A 16694-nucleotide genomic window follows, 5' to 3' on the forward strand; every position below is an offset into this window, starting at 1 on the left:
GTGCCCGGCTGGAAAGTCTTAGAGGTCATAAGGTTTTCAAGGTGGGGATAAAGGGGCCCCCATCACGACAGGTTTCCTTACAAGTGGACAGACGCCAACAGTGAGCAGAGGAAAGGTCATGTGAGGACACAGCCCGGTGGCCTCTGCCAACCCAGCAGAGGCCTGCAGCCTCCTCCAAGTGAGACAAGGCATTTCTGCTACTTTAGTCCCCGTCGGTGGTATTGTGACAGCAGCCCCAGCAAGCCACACACAGAAGACACAGGAGGCCGAGGCAGCCTCAGCACCTTAGAAGGCCCTAAGCATCTCAGGGACACCCTTGTCTCAATTTCCGTAGTCAAGTGCCCACTGGTTCAAGGTCTGCTACCAAAAAAGAAGAATTCGGAGCCAGACAGATTCCTATGGAACAAAGGATCCTGGAGCAGGAGTGTGCTTTCCGTTAGCATCATGTTGACCTGTCCTCTCCTAAAGTGCCTACCTGTCATCAGCAATGCGACAGGAGACTGGAGGGGCTCCAGGGGAAAGACAGGACGCGAGGACAGATGAGGCTCTGCTGTTGGATTCACCCACTGTTTATTGGCCTGGGAACGGCTGCACCCACCCGGCCCCCCAGCTTCCCTTGAGGAAGGCGAGGGACAGGCCTCCTCCAGGAACAGAGGGGAGGTGCGGGGTGCAGGGCAATGCGGGGGCAGGGAAGTGTGGGCTCTCTTGGTGACCCCATGACAGGCTTGAGACCACCTGTGTGGGCGTGGCTTCTGGAGGAAACACCTCACCCCACGCAGAGGCAAAGACCAGGGGCGTCGACTCAGCCCCGACCCAGAGGCTGCAAGGACATCGAGAAAAGACCAGGCGTCCCGGAGACATTTCAGTCCTTCCTGTCATGGAGCATCTGCTGAGCGGGCCTGGGCCAAGGTCCCTGGACTGTGGAGAGAAGAGGGGGAGGGGGGAGCAGGTTGGGCCCAGGTCAGTGTGACAAGGGTACACAGAGCTGCAGGCCCAGGGAAACAGGGTGCACAGGGAGGGACCCGCTGAGGGCCAGCTCTCACTGAGCCTGCAGAGAGGTGATGGGCAGCCACCTGCTAGCCTACAGAAAGCCTGGTGGCCCAGAGCCAAACCCCGTCTCCAGAGCCCACCGCAACTCACACGTGGGGTTGTTTCTTGATACTGGGAAATGGACCCAGGAGTGCTTTACCACTGAGCCACATCCCCAGCCCCTTTTAGTCTTTGAGACAGGGGTCTTGCCACATTGCTGAGGCTGGCCTCGAACTTGTGGTTCTCCTGCCTCAGCCTCCTGAATTGCTGGGATTGCGGGTGTGCACCACCTGGTTAACACACAGATTCAGGGGGAGTTTTGCTTTGGTCCTGGGGATTGTACCCAGGGGCACTCTACCACTGAGCCAACTCCTATCCCCGCACCCCCTGCCCTTCTTTTTCTCATTTTTTATTTTCAAACAAGATCTTGCCAAGTTGCTGAGGCGGGCCTCGAACATGCAACCCTCTTGCCTCAGTCTCGCTGGGATCACAGGCCAGTGCCACCCTGACAGACTTTACTGCTCTTCACCAGCTGACGGCCACACCACGTGCAGCAGGAACCACCTTGCCCCAAGAGCCTGGCTCCTGGGAGGAAGTACCGAAGTCCTCGGGATGGCCTGCCTGGCACCCTGGTTCACTCTGCCTCAACCACAGCCACCTGTGCTAACACTGCTGCTGTCGCGGGCTCTGGGAGTGTGGCCTCAGCTTAAATTCTGGAGGGCCTGGAGACAAGGCCAGCCCTGTGTATGCCCAGTCCCCAGTAAAAAGCTGGGACGCGATGGTGCCAGCGAGCCCCTCCAGCGCAAGAACTGGGGAGTGTTTTCACCCCTCTCGTCAACATGGCAGCTGGCACAATCAGCCTGCATCTGTCTGGGGGACAGGGCACAAGCTCCTGCCTGGTGACCCCTACCCTCTGCCCCTCCCTAGGTAACCTGGAACCATGCAGAACAGCTGCTGGAGTTCTTCTGAATCCTTCCAAGGGTCCTGAAAACTAGAGCCACAGCACTACCAAACAGGGGCAGGCAGTGGCCCTGGGGCAGGGCATGTGCTCAGCAGGTGGCAGGCCCTGGGTTCCACCCCCAAGCACCAAAACAAACAAAAACAGTCACTCTTCACAGACTTGTCTCCCCCCCATTTCTTCCTTATGCAAACCCACTTTCCTTTATGGGAGATGACGTCATCTATTGACTCACCCCCTGGAATCCAAGGGAGCCTCTGCCAGTACTGACTGGAGGGGGGTTTAGACAGAGCTGCTCACTCCACAGAGTTCAAGTCAAATCCCACTGCGTGGCACCACCCACCGTCCCTCAGCCACTGTGGAACCAAGAAATTCGTTTCCAATTTGGGGGTGGGGGTGCTTCATGTCAGACCCACACAGGAGGGAGGATGCCACTGTCCTTCTGTAGTCACTACTTTAGATCTGCATGTCCAAATTCAGAGTGGCCTCACTGCTCTGGAGCAGGAAGGTGGTGCACACCCGCAATCCCTGTGACTTGGGGGAAGGATCGCAGGTTCAAGGCCAGGCTTGGCAACTTGGCCAGACCCTGTCTTGAAATCAAAGGCTGAGGCTGAAGCTCTGTGGTAAAGCAGCCCTGAGCTCAATCTCTAGTATAGGCGGGTCAAGGAAGGACTGTCCCCAAAACCAGAACTTAGCCCTGGTCTGCGCGGGTGAGTAGTGCCCAGTCCTAGATGAGAAGGGGTTTGGAACTCATCTGGAATGTACTTGAGGAAACTGAAACCAAACTCAAGAGGGCTCTGGAAAGCAGTCCATGTTCCAGAGGGTTATGGAAATGGCTATGTGTTCTAGAACGCGCTGGGCTGGAAGGAACTACCTGGCTCAGAGGACATAGGGAACTAGATATCAGTTCTGCAGTTTGGGAGCTGGTCTGCACAGTTCCGTGCAGGTGTGGGAAGGGGTGCCTGGGTTCAGGGTATGCTGACAGCTGGTTCTGAATTTGATTCTACATTGCTCTGGGGAAGAAGGGAGTCCCTTCTGGGGCAGGTGATCAGTTCTAGAGTTAGTGTCAGTTTCTTGAACATTCTTTGTCAGTTAGTTTCTTAAAGTGTTTGTGGGCCCACTCTGGAAAAGTCTCAAGTTCAGTGTCTGATAACTGGTGATCAGGTTGAAAATACTGAGCACAGGAGCTGTGTTTCCAAATGTGCCTGTAACCTGGGCTGACAGTCACAGATAGTCACTGTTTCCTGGCAAAGGGACAAAATCCAGAGTGTCTCTTTAGTACCTTCTATTCCAAAGCCAGGAGAGCTGCTGAGGGCAGCCCTCAGCTTACTGCCAGCTCAGGAGTCATCCTGCACCACCCAGACCTTGTTTCCACTCCTCCTGCCCCGGGGACACCTGGATGCCCCCATCTCCCAGACTGGTCCCAGGTCAGCGCCTGCCTGGGCCCCTCACCTCTGCCTTCAGGGCACTCTAGCCCTGAGCCAAGGCGGCTTTGATGGCAGCCACCAGCTTCAGAAACTTGCTCTCCGTGTCCACATAGCCATCACCTCTCTGGGGAGGGGAAAGAGAGAAAGGGTCGAGCTGGGACCCACACACCAGCCTCCGCCCCAGTCCTACTTGACCCCCAAACAAGACACACACAGAGATATACCTTCTTGGAGTGAACCAGCTTCCCGGCTACCATCACTTCAAAGAACCCGGTGACCTGGGGAGTCCCCTCGCCGCACTAAGCAGGGAGGACAGATTGGCGCTGGGATGCCCTCTTGGAAACGCTTCCCCTTCCCAGGAAGTGTGGGGTGAGGGTAAAGGCTGTGGGGCTAAGCCACCTCCACCACCACCAGACCCTCAGACAGACGAGGGGCCCGACTGGCTCCACGTCCACATCCCCGAGACTCACAATGTCCAGGCATCCGGGGAACTCATCTTCTAGCTTCTTCTTGAGCTGGAGATACTGAAAAGGGGGAGGAGATCAGAGCAGTGCCCAGCCAGCCCCCCAGATGCACTCCCCCGACTCAGGGTGCTCCTGAGGGCACCCGGCTTACCTTAGGCTTGTAGCCTCAAGCGCCACTGGTAGGTGAGTCCAAGTGAGGAGTTCCAGGACAGGCAGACAGGTGGGGACACAGGGAAAGCCAGGCAGTAATGGCAGGACAAAGGGGACCAGGAAGAGAAGAGAATAAGATGGGCAGAAATGACCAAGCAGAAGAGGCAGAGAAGGGAAGAAAGACACACGGACACCAGAGTGTAATAGAAACAGCAGAGAAAAGAGCCAAGCCGGGCAAAGGGGGAGAGGGAGGCCGCCTCGGGGTGACCAGATCACAATTATGTGGCCACATGAGGCGGGGAAGGCAACAGGGAAGAAAACGGAGGGCACTGGGTTAGAACAAGAGCCGCATAAACAACATGCAATCTCGGCTGGGCCCACGCCTAGAACACTGAAGGAAGCCCTGTAGCTCCTGGAACCTGAACACCTTCAACACCCAAGATGCCATTTCCCGCTGGAATCTGGTGCACAGGCCTCCTGGGAGCTCAAAATGTCAAGCGAGCTGTGCTTCTAACAGGCCATGGCATTCCCAAAATTGAGACCCACTGGATCCCGGGTGCGTGTCCCAGACAATTGGGCCAGCCACCCAGGTTGGAGTGGCCCCCTTCTGACCCAGGACCTCGACCTACTGCATTCCCCTCTCCCTGCCCCGTAAAATGAAGCTAGAATTCCCCTCCCTCAAAAGGCTCAGGGGACAGTAAATTCATTGAACTGGTATTTATTAAGCACCTACTGCATGCTAGCATAGAATGAGGTGCCAGGGAGATCCTCTGAGCAGAGGAAATATGTTCAAAGGCAGTCGGGGCTGGCGTGCAGCGCTCCCTGGGCAGGAGCTACTAAGTTCGCCCTCTTCTCACTACCGAGGGGGGAACTGTGGCCCGAGAAGAGTGGGGTTGGCATCACGGGCACCCACGGGCACCGGGCGAAGGTTGTCATTTGCGTCTTTTCTAAACCCAGGAAGGTTCAGGAGGCCGTCCTGACCCAGGGGCTGTTCGCGGGCGGGGGGGGGGGGCAATGGGAGCATAGCCGAGGGGTCGGTCCCAGGAGTGCACAGATCCACCCGACCCGCGGCCAAGCCCCTCGGCGTCTGCAGCGGCCACACACATGTCTCCGCTGGACCCTTCACAACCCGAGACGTCCCGCTCGTCCCAAACGGGGGTTCAACTCCCCGCGGCCCTCACCCCTCCTGGCCCCACCCAGCCGCTTTTCTCCTCCCGGGTGCCTGAGATCCAGCCCCCGACGCCCCATCCCGGCTCCGAGCGCACGGAAATCGCGGTAGGGAGAGGCCCCTGGCCTCCGCGCTTACCAGTAAACGACTCGGACTTTGAGAGCCATGATCGCGACGCAGCAGCCGCCGCACAGCGGACCCTCCGACCCAACCGTGCTCCGCGGACTCGCTACCGCTGTGTCTCGGGCACCGCGCACACGGCTGGTTCTTCGCGCTCCGCGGCGCGAACCAATGCAGGGAGCGGGGGGATGCGGGGTCACCGCGGCGCCGAAGCGGCCACAGAGCCCCGCGGCCCGCGACCCGACACCCCCGCGGCAGCCTTCTTACTGTCCCCTTGTCGGGCTAGTCGGTGTCTGGATGGAGGGAGTGCCTGGGACAAGCCCTGCACGCATTCCCTTCCTTCTCCCCCCCCCCCGCCATTCCAGCCAGCACGGTACAGCCCGGCGGGGCGGTGGCAGGGAATTGGCTGCGTTGACGGTCACGCTACCGCGTGGCTGGAAGGGGGCGGGGGAGCCGAAGCGCGGGGAGGGGTTGGGACCTCTCCTACCCCAAGAGGCAACGGAGCCCCGAAAGGTTCGGGTAGGCAGTGGGACGGCGAAGGGGAGGCTGCGGGGTCCGGCGAGCGTTCCAAACCCAGCCGCCGGCCCTGAGGCGCCTCATAACCTTGTAGCCCTCCTCTCTGCGCCTTCATCCCGGCTCCCCGCGAAGGGATCCACGGCAGGTCATGGAAGCAGGCTGCAGAGTTGAGGGCTTAAGACCCCTTCCTCTCTCTAAGCCTCGGTGCCCCCCTCTGCGAGGTGGGCGTGATCGTCTGCGGGCGATGGTCTCTCGTTTCACCGCCTCGCTGGGTGCCCCCTGCTGCTCTGGCTCCCGACTACACGTGGATGAGGAGGTACCAGCTTCACCTTCTACCTCCCGGGTCCTCGCTTGACCTCTCCTGGCAAAGTTCACGTCCCCCTCCATCTTCCTCGCTGGCTGTGTTATTTTGGAAGGATTTGAGACAGGTACCTCCACAGGCACTCAAAAGAAAAGAAAGAAAAAAAGCCAGGTATGGTGGCGCACGCCTGTAATCACCGGCTCCAGAGGCTGAGGATGAAGAACCCAAGTTCAAAGGCAGCCTCAGCAACTTAAGGAGACCCTGTCTCTAAAGTAAACATAAAGCCAGGCGTGGTGGCGCACGACTGTAATCCCAGTGACTTGGGAGGCCTAGGCAGGAGTTCAAAGCCCACCTCAGCAATTTAGGAGGCAGTTAGCAACTCAGCGAGACCCTGTCTCTAACAGAAAAAAGGCTGAGGGTGTGGCTCCGTGGTTGAGCGCCCCCATGGGTACTAAAAAAAATAAAAGGAGTGGAGGATGTGGCTCAGTGGTAGAGCACTTGCCTAGCAAGTGGCAGGCACAGGCCTCTGTTTCAAACACACACATACCCCTGTACAAAACCCAACCAAACCAGATGCCTCGTTTAGCCAAGATATCTTTGCCTTACCATTTTCAAAGATAAACTAGATAAGAGAAGGAAATTGTTGGGGGATCAGGGCAAAGGACTCAAGACAAACCCAACCCCCTACCCCTGAGCTACTTCCTCAGCCCTTTTTATTTTGAGACAGGGTCTGGCTATGTTACCAGGCTGGCCTTGAACTGGTGATCCTTCAGCCTCAGACCCCCCCAGTCGCTGAGATTACAGGTGTGCAAAGCCATACCCATGTATTCTCTTAACAGCTGCAGTGACCTTATTGCGGGGCAAACAGGATTAAAAGGGATACAGCATCAACAGGACAGATGTAAAGTTGGGCTTTAAACTGACACTGACCATCTCTCAAAGTGCTCACACAGGAAAAAAAAAATTTTTTTAAAGATCTAAACTCCATTAAAATTTCTAAACACACTGGGCACCGTGGCCTGTAATCCCAGCATCTAGGACAGCCAAGGTAGGAGGATGGAGAATTTAAAGCGAGACTCAGCAACTTAGAGAGACCCTGTCTCTAAGTAAAAAATGTTTTTAAATGGCTGGGGATGTGGCTCAGTGATTAAGTGGCCCTGGGTTTAATTTCCAGAATAAAAAACATCCCAATCCCTAACCCACCTCCTATAACCTTACACATAAGTAAAAAATAGCTTCTTGCTTTGTTTGGGGACCTAGCCTAATTCTGTCACTGCTGTGTCCCCTCTCCTTGAGGCTAAACCACCCAATTAAAGCTTTACCTGTGTGCTCCTGCTCTCTGGCCCAATTTCATTTCGGTGCTCACTGGGTCAGAAGTTCCCATCTCTGGCATCAGATTTAAGGAGCAAGCGTAGGAGCAGCAATTAGCAAGGGTCAGCGTGAAGTGTGAGTGCCTCATAAATAGAGCCAGTGCCCTCAGAACAACGACCCAAACCATAGCATGACCTACTTCTCCCTGGTCCCAGGGTGCCTCTCTGGCCCCTCCAATACTGCCCAAACCCAGCTCTACTGAGGTTTCATCAAGGACCTCACCCACAGCCCTGCCTCTGGGCCTTTGCACATTCTGTTCCTGCCCTCTGCCTCCTGCTCATCCTCCAACATGTAGAGAAAGTCCTGTGCCTTCTGGGCGGTTCTCACCAAGGACAAACCAACTGGCTGTAATTGTCTTACGTTTCCGGAAGCCAGAAGTCTGAGATCAAGATCAGGACTGGTTCCTTCCAAGGACCCTGAGGGAGAATCTGGCCTGGTTTCTGGTGGGTCGCTGGATCTCTGGCGGACTCCGTGGTTGCAGAGACCCCACCCGGTCTCACCTCGTGTTCACAGGCCATGTCTGCGGGTGTCGGTGTCCATGTGCCCTGGTTTATAACAACCATGTTGGAGCAGGGACCCGCTGTATTCCAATGTGACCTCACCTTAACTAATGACATCCCTAATGACCCTGTTTTCAAATAAGGTCACGTTCAGAGGTTACGGGGTTAGGATTGTCACATAGGAATTTTGCGCAGGACGCGGTTCAACCCATAACAGCACTGTTCAGAGGGCCCCAGGTGATCTCTCTGGGGCTCTATAGTGCATACCAGTGATGGCGGGGCCAAGCAGTCCCTGGGCACGGCTCAGTGGCAGAGCACTGCCGGGACTTCACGAGAGGAGGGACATTCCTCTTCTGTCATTGAGAACAAAGGGGTCCTTGTTGCCCCGCTGGAGAGGCCAGAGAAATCAGTGGCGGCAGGCTGGCACTCATCCGTGCCCCTGTGTGTCTCACACACACAGCCCCCAGGGGGACACCAGCACCCCTTCCCCCGACTGCACAACTGCACATTCGCCCAAACCCAGCCCAACTGAGACACAGTCACATCAGCACCCGTCTTTATTCAGCCACAGGTCACCACGACAGCCAGTCAGTGTCCAGCCACGTCACGACACATCCACAGGCGCAGCCACCGCCAGCCTGCTGCAGGGTGGGATGGGTGACAGTACCCAGCGCCCAACACACGATACACATGTTCCACCCAGGAACACAAAGGCCACCCAGACAGCCAGCCCCTGGGACCCACAGTCAGGTACCAAGCACCATGCTGCACAGACTCCATCGCTAACGCCCATGACACACAGCAACTCAAAATGCCACCAGCCTGCAGAGACACAGCTGCTCAGTAACATGATAGGGTGTGCTGTCATTCATCCAGGGACAAGACACACATTGCTGCACTTGGAGGCGCGGGCGCACACACACACACACACACACACACACACACACACTCACCCAGCCGCACTCCCAGGCTTTCACATGGATCTCAAACACCACAGCACAACACAGACCCACAAACACCACACGGACATGCTCAATAGAGACGCTGTCACTCAATGACACCATGCACTCGGTCCCCCACTTAGAGATGCATGGTAGCCTGTGGTTCCTACCTCCTAGGTCTCTAAGTTTATCGAAAATAAATTTTATAAGTAAGTGGCCCATCCTCTGTAATCCCAGTGACTCCAGAGGCTGAGGCAGGAGAATCTCAAGTTGAAGGCCAGCCTGGGAAATGTAGGGAGACCCTCAGCAATTTAGCAAGAGCCTGCCTCAAAATAAAAATTAAAAAGGGCTAGGGATGGAGCTCAGCGGTAAAATACCCCTGGGTTCAGAACCAAAAGGAGTTCCATGGGCCAGGGCAGGGCTTTGTGCCTAAGGTCCCAGCAATATGGGAGGCTGAGGCAGGAGGCTGACTTGAATTCAGGAGCTGGAGACCAAACTGGGCAAGATCCCGTCTCAAAATAAATGAACAAATAACTGAAATTTTTGTTTGTTTTGTGGTGCTGCAGATTGAGCCCACAGCCTGGAGCATCCGGGCAAGTGCTCCACCACTGAGCTGCACCCCAAGGCCCTGGCTGTTCTTTTAGATCTTGATTTCCTCTCCAGATCTGATTTCTCTACCTCGTCTACAGCAATCATTGCCACATAATCCCTTGCGATGAAGATTCATCTGCACGTGGGATAGGGCGAGGGGGCGGGGAGTGCAAGAAGGAGTTCACATAGAAGTCTGGGGCTGCCGTCCTTATACAGCTCTGCTTGCAAGATCCACTCTGATCTGCTTGCCTCTGGGAAATTCTCTGGTACATGCATCCCTCCATGTCCTAATGATTAGAGTGGCTTGGGCTGGGGACATAGCTTAGTTGCAGAGTGCTTTCCTGGCATGTGGGAGATCCTGGGTTCAATCCCCAGAACTGCAAAAAAAGGTGAGATGAGGGTAGGTCAGTGTACCTGGACTGCTCAGAACTGCACACACCTGCTCTCCTCTGGAACATCCAGACACAGGTGCATGGTGACTCCGCCAATGAAAACCTGGGGTACTGAGCCTCCGGTGGGCTTCCCTGGGCAGAAATGCAACACACAAATTGCTGTCTTTTCACTGGGGCAGCTAAGCTGCTCTGAGCCACCCATTAGGTCATTTTCTCCTTTAGATCTGGTGCATGCCTTTTTCTGACACCAAGTAAATCAACTACATACTGGCTCCCATAAGTCCTTCTAGAAAATTTCCTAACTTGGAAATGGTTTTGGGGACAACTGGTCACCCTGGTCAGAGAGGGAAGAATAGGAAGAAAAAGTTAATAAAACACAGCTGTTGCATGCACCTGTATTCCAAGAGCTCAGAAGGCTGAGGAAGGAGGATTGAGAGTTCAAGGCCAGCCTCAGCAACTTAGTGAGGTCCTAAACAACTTAGTGAGACCCTGTCTCAAAATTTAAAAAAAAAAAAATTTAAAAGGACTGGGCATGTGGCTCATTGGTTAATTCCCGCTGGATTCAATAACCTGTACAAAATAAAATAAAATAAATAAAACACAAATCACCCACATTGTTCCTTAAGGATAGAAATACTCATTTTATAAAATAAAACTTGTATTTCCATTAGGGAAAGAAAAAGGGACAGTTTTCACAGGTTTGGAATGTAAGGCAAATTCCCATTTTAAAACTTTAGAATTCCAAATTCCTACAGCCTGCTCCCCCTTGGGAGCCGTTCCCACTCAGCCTCTCCAGCTCCACGGCTGAGCTCGCTTAGGAAAGCCCGGTGCCCGCTGCTCACCCGGAGATCTGCAGGACTCTGCAGCATCTCTGGGATCCACCTATCCCCCTCCCTGTGCTCAGCCGCAGTGGGCTCCGTGCTCCTGTGGGGGACATAGCAAACACATTCCCTCAGATTTTTTTCCCCTCATTTACAATATTGAATTAAGCTGGGGATTTAGCTCAGTTGGTAGAGTGCTTGTTTTGCATGCACAAGGCCCTGGGTTCTGATCCCCAGCACTATAAAAAAAATTGAGTTAAGAATCATTTGGCGGGGCTGGGGATGTGGCTCAAGCAGTAGCGCGCTCGCCTGGCATGTGTGCGGCCCGGGTTCGATCCTCAGCACCACATACAAACAAAGATGTTGTGTCCGCCGAGAACTAAAATAAATAAATATTAAAAAAAAAAAAGAATCATTTGGCATAAAATCAGTACTTTTAGTGGCAACGCAGTACAAGACATGCACAGAGCTTCTCGGTTTTTGCTTTCAGTGACCCTAAGTCTTTTTTTTTTTTTTTAAACTGGGGATTTAATCCAGGGGCACTTCACCACTGAGCCACACCCCCAGCTTTTTTCTGTGTTTTATTTTGAGACAGGGTCTCGCTAAATTGCTTAGGACCTCCCTAAATTGCAGAGGCTGGCTTTGAACTTGCGATCCTCCTGCCTCAGCCTCCCGAGTTGCTGAGATTACTGATGTGTGCCACCACTCCCAGCAGTTTCTGAGGGTACCCACAGAAGAGGCACTGGAAGGCGATCCTAAGGAATTCCTGGATCATTTCCGTGGAGGGAACTCAACTCAGGACAAGTGGGGTCTTGGACTTTCGTGACAGAAAAGAATTTCCGCAGCATCAGTAGAGGCTCAGGACTGTATTTAGGAGAGCAAGGAGCACGCTGGAGGGACCATCTCAGAGTGAGAGATGCGTTTGGAGGTCCCTGGCTCCACTTTTTCTTTGGACCCTGAGTCCAATCCCGGGTACCCCCTCCAAAGACTGAGCCACATCCTCACCCCCATTTTGTATTTTATTTAGAGACAGGGCTCACTGAGTTGCTTAGTGGTCGCTGTTGCTGAGGCTGGCTTTGAACTCTTGTTCCTCCCGTCTCAGCCTCCTGAGCTGCTGGGCTTACAGGCTTGCACCACTGCACCCGCCCCCTGGCTCCACTTTTAAAGGAAACTTGGTGGGTGTGGACATGGGACGGTAGCAGGATGACCTCAGTCTGGTTTTCCTCGGGACCCCTGGGGTGACCCATCTCCATTATCTGATGAATAGGCAATGCTGGAAAGTTCCTTAGATTTTAAATTAAAAAAAAATATATTCTGTGTATCTCTTTGCTTAATCTACTTATTAGTGGGCTAATTAACAGTGTGCAAGGTAATTTTCACAAGTGGATGCATCTATGGTAACTCTTGAGATTTCCAGATTTACAGCTGGGCATGGGGCCATCCACCTGTAATGCAGCAACTCAGGAGGCTGAGGCAGGAGGACAGCAAGTTTGAGATCAGCCTCAGCAACTTAGCAGGACCCTGTCTCGAAAAAGAAAAAGGGATGTGGATGTAGCTCAGTGGTAAAGAGCCCAGGACTGAAAAAAAAAAAAAACCCTACAGATTTCCCAAAAGGACAAGCCAGGGGAGACAGGCAAAACTTCAGATTAAAAGCACATTTCCTTGCCCCTCGTCTCCTGTCTTCTGTGTCTTTGATTTCTTCTGTCCTCCCTCCTTCGCATCCACACTGAGATGCACGTCTCTGAGTTTTTGCATTTACTGGTCCTTGGCTGGGACCCTTCCTTCAGGTAACTCAGGGTTCCCTCCGCCTTCCTTCAGGTCTTTGCTCCAACGTCGCTTCTCCGTGGGCCCCTCTCCTCTGACCTTCTCCTCCCTCACTTTCCGTGATTGTCTGTGTCATTATCCACACACACACACACACACACACACACACACACATGCACACAGGCACCCACACAGCCCACACAGCTAGTGTTGAGATGCTTCTCTATGGCTGCAGTTGAGGGCTGCGCTGGGGCGGCAGAGCGCTTGCCTGGCACGTGGGAGGCCCTGGGTTCGATCCTCAACACAACATAAAGATAAATACATAAAATAAAGGTATTTTGTTCATCTACAACTAATTTTTTTTTAAAAGGCTGCCTTTGAGACCCATTTTCACAAAACCCAGAACTTATAAAACAACAACCATTCCTCCGCATGTGCACACACGTTTGGAACAACCGCGTCAGGCAGAAGCTCCTGTGAACCAGGAAAGAGACTAAGTCACTTGTTACCACCAAGAGAATTCTCATCTTCCTGCCCCTGGGTGGATGGGTGGAGGATGGGTGGGAGGGCAGGTAGGCTGATGGATTGGGTGGGTAGGAGGATAGGTGGGAGGATGCGTGGATGGGTGGGTAGGTGGATGGGGGATGCATGGGTGGATGGGTGAGTGGATGGATGGGTGGGTGGATAGGTAGGAGGGTGGGTGGGTGGATGGGTGAGTGGACAGGTGGATGGTTGGATGAGTGGATGGGTGAGTGGGAGGGTGGGTGGATGGATGGGTGGATGGATGGGTGGGTGGGTTGCTGGGTGTGTGCATGGGTAGATGGGTGGATGTATGTATGGTTGGATGGATGGATGGGTGGGTAGATGGATGGGTGGATGAGTAGGTGGGTGGGTGGATGGATAGGGGGATTGATAGGTGGGTGGGTGGATGCATGGGTGGATGGATGGATGGGCAGGTGGGTGGGTAGTTGGATGGATGGTTGGGCAGGTGGGTGGGTGGGTGGATGGATGGTTGGGCAGGTGGGTGGGTGGGTGGATGGATGGTTGGGTGGGTGAATGGGTGGATGGGTCAGTAGGTGGTTGGGTGGGTGGGTGAATGGATGGGTAGGTAGGTGGCTGGATGGGTAGATGGTTGGGTGGTTGGGTGGGTGGATGGGGGATGGATGGGTAGATGGGTGGGTGCATGAGGGGATGGATGGGTAGATGGGTGGGTGGGTGGGTGGATGGGTTGGTTGGTAGTTGGGTGGGTGGGTGAATGCATGGGTAGGTAGGTGGCTAGATGGGTGGATGGGTGGGTGCATGGGTGGAAGAGTGGGTGAGAGGTGGATGGGTGGGTGGGTGGATGTATAGGTTGGTGGGTGGGTGGAAGGGTGGATGGATGGGTGGAGGATGGGTGGGTGGGTGTGTGGAAGGGTAGATGGGTGAGTGGATGGATGGGTGGATGGATGGGTGGTTGGTGAGTGGATGGATAGGTAGGTGGGTGGGTGGATGAATGGGTGGTTGGATGGGTGGGTGGGGGATGGATGGGTGGACAGGTGGGTGGGTGGCTGGGTGGATGGGGGATAGATGGGTAGATGGGTGGGTGTTTTGGTAGATGGATGGGTAGGATGATGGGTGGGTGGGTGGATGGGTGGGTGGAAGGGTGGGTGGAAGGGTGGATTGGTGGGTGGGTGGATGAGTGGAGGATGGGTTGATGGATGGGTGGGTAGGTGGAGAGGTAGACGGGTGGATGGATGGATGGTGGATAGTGAGTGGATGGATGGGTGGATGGGTAGGTGGGTGTGTGGGTGGATGAGTGAGTGGATGGATGGGTGGATGTGTGGGTGGATGGGTGGATTGGTGGGAGGGTGAGTGGATGAATGGGTGTGTGGTTGGATGGGTGGATGGGTGGACGGGGTGGGTGAATGGATGGGGGGTGGATGCGTGGGTCTGTGGGTGGGTGGATGTGTGGGTGGTTTTGTGGGTGGGTGGGTGGGCGGGTGGATAGGTGGGTGGATCAATAGATGGGTGGGCGGATGTGTGGGTGGATGGATGGGTAAATGGGTGATGGATGGTTGGGTGGGTGGTGGGTGGATGGATGGGTGGGTGGATGGATGGATAGGTGGGTTTTTGGGCGAGTAGATGGGTAGGCGGGTGAGTGGGTGGGGGAAGGATGGGTGGATGAGTGGATGGGTGGGTGCATGGGTGGTGGATGGATGTGTGGGTGAATAGGTGGATGGGTCGGTGGGTGGATGGATGGATGGGTGGGTCAGTGGGTTGGTGGGTGGGTGGATGGATGGGTGGGTCAGTGGATTGGTGGGTGGGTGGATGGTTGTGTGGATGGGTGGGTGCATGGGTGGATGGATGGGTGGATGGTTGGATGGATGGGTGTGTGGGTGGAAGGATGGTTGGGTGGATGGGTGGATGTATGGGTGAAATGGTGGATGAATGGATGGTTGGATGGATGGATGGATGTATAGATGGATGGGTGGTTGGGTGGGTCGGTGGATTGGTGGATGGGTAGATGAATGATCGGATGGATGGAAGGATGAATGGATTGATGGGTGGGTAGATGGATGCATGGGTGGATTTAGGGGTTAATGGGTGTGTAGATGAGGAGGCCACAGCTTAACTAGTTGAGGCTCTCCTCAGATGGAAGATCTTGGAGATGGCACCCTGTCCCGTGAATCGACCTCCTCTCCCTCTCTTTCACCCTCCCGAGCCCCTCCTGCTGTTCAGCTCTCAGTGCACACCAGTGGCCACTGCTACCTGGTGGCTGCATCTGTCTGGAGCTCCGGATGATGGACTGAGGCTCAGCACTCTCCTGGCAGCCCCTCTGCCGTTCTCTGCCACCTGGAACAGGCACCTGAGCCAGAGGTCGCCAGAAGCTCCAGTGACCTGCTGCAAGGCACTGGCAGTCCCAAGGACAGACCCACTGCTTCATGACTGGCAGGGACCCAGAGCACTCTGTCCACCTGAGGCTGGGGCTGGCCTGGATTCTGGTCACCGCAGTGCCCTCCAGCCCCCCTCAAGATCTGGATCCTCCCCCTCCTCTGTCTGTGGGGCTGGAAATGGGACCCAGGCCAGGGCAGCGAGCCTGCTAAGTTGCCCAGACCAGCCTCAAACTTGTGACCCTCCTGCCTCAGCCTTCCAGGTCACTGTCACGACAGACATGCCCACTGCATCCAGCATGGAATGTTTTGTTTTGCTTTGTAAGGACCTCAGCCCATCCCCGTGGCGCACACCTGTAGCCCCAGATCCTCTGGACACTGAGGCAGGAGGATCACGAGTTCACAGCCAGCCTCAGCAACGGCGAGGTGCTCAGCAACTCAGTGAGCCTCTGTCTATACAAAATACAAAACAGAGCTGGGGCTGGGGCTCAGTGGCTGAGTGCCCCTGAGTTCAGTCCCCAGCACCCGCTCCCAAAAAGGAGAGAACTTCCTCTAATCGGCTATTTCATTTTCTCCATATAGAAAAGGCAGGAAGGTGTTTTTGTTTTTTTTTTTCCCAAGTGACATTGGAGCCGACCTGTACCTGTTACAGTATGTGGCCATCCCAGATTCCATTCCTCTCATCACCTTGGAAACCAGGTAAGTTGGCCCAGAGATGATGCTGGTCTTTCCTGGATGTCCTCCCCGCCCCCCACTTCTTAACCTCTTTGATATTAAACACTCACACAACACTTCCGTGTTGCAAACATTTACATGCATTACTTCATTTAATGCTAGAAACTTAGTATCTCTCAAGGCACAGAGAAGTTGAGTGACTTACCCAAAGCCACACAGCTGTCGAAGAGTCCAGGATTAAATCCCAGGACCTCTGCAGGGGCCTCCCGGCTGGTCACTGCCCCTGTAGCACCTTTGACACACCTTCTCCATGCAAGATGCACATTTTACCCCTTTAGCAGAGGAGAATTAGACAGAGCAGACCTGAAACCAGGCCCCTGCCTCAAAAGCTAGGAGTCAAGAATAGCTTCAGATTCTACCTCGTGGTGGTGGGTGGGTAGAAGGCTCAGTCCAGGCTGACTTCCTGGAGGAGTAGGTCTAGATGTGGTCCCACTGGGACAGACAGCACAGAGACTAGGGAAGGCAGAGGAGAGGAGGGGGGGGCATCCAGGCGAATCTTAGACAAGCCTCCTGTTGTGTCGGGAACCGAGTTGTAATTGGCTTAAGCAGTGGCTTCCCATGTCTGAAAAGTCCAAG

The 16694-nt window shown here is 54.7% G+C and overlaps 1 protein-coding gene across 1 annotated transcript; it reads right to left on the reverse strand.

Moving 5' to 3' along the window:
- Nucleotides 1-553: 553 nt before the first annotated feature.
- Selenow (selenoprotein W) lies at nucleotides 554-5477 on the reverse strand. Its single transcript, XM_046455475.2, has 6 exons — nucleotides 5335-5477; nucleotides 4030-4054; nucleotides 3885-3938; nucleotides 3639-3713; nucleotides 3440-3538; nucleotides 554-918 (listed from the first exon to the last, which is right to left on the reverse strand). Exons 1-5 carry the CDS (start codon nucleotides 5361-5363, stop codon nucleotides 3458-3460), a joined length of 264 nt encoding a protein of 87 aa, XP_046311431.1. The 5' UTR covers nucleotides 5364-5477; the 3' UTR covers nucleotides 554-918; nucleotides 3440-3457.
- Nucleotides 5478-16694: the final 11217 nt, after the last annotated feature.

The sequence above is a fragment of the Marmota monax genome, unplaced genomic scaffold (assembly GCF_021218885.2).
Source record: "Marmota monax isolate L192 unplaced genomic scaffold, Marmota_monax_Labrador192_F-V1.1 WCK01_AAM20220418_F8-fsc00149, whole genome shotgun sequence".
Classification (NCBI taxonomy): Eukaryota; Metazoa; Chordata; class Mammalia; order Rodentia; family Sciuridae; genus Marmota; species Marmota monax.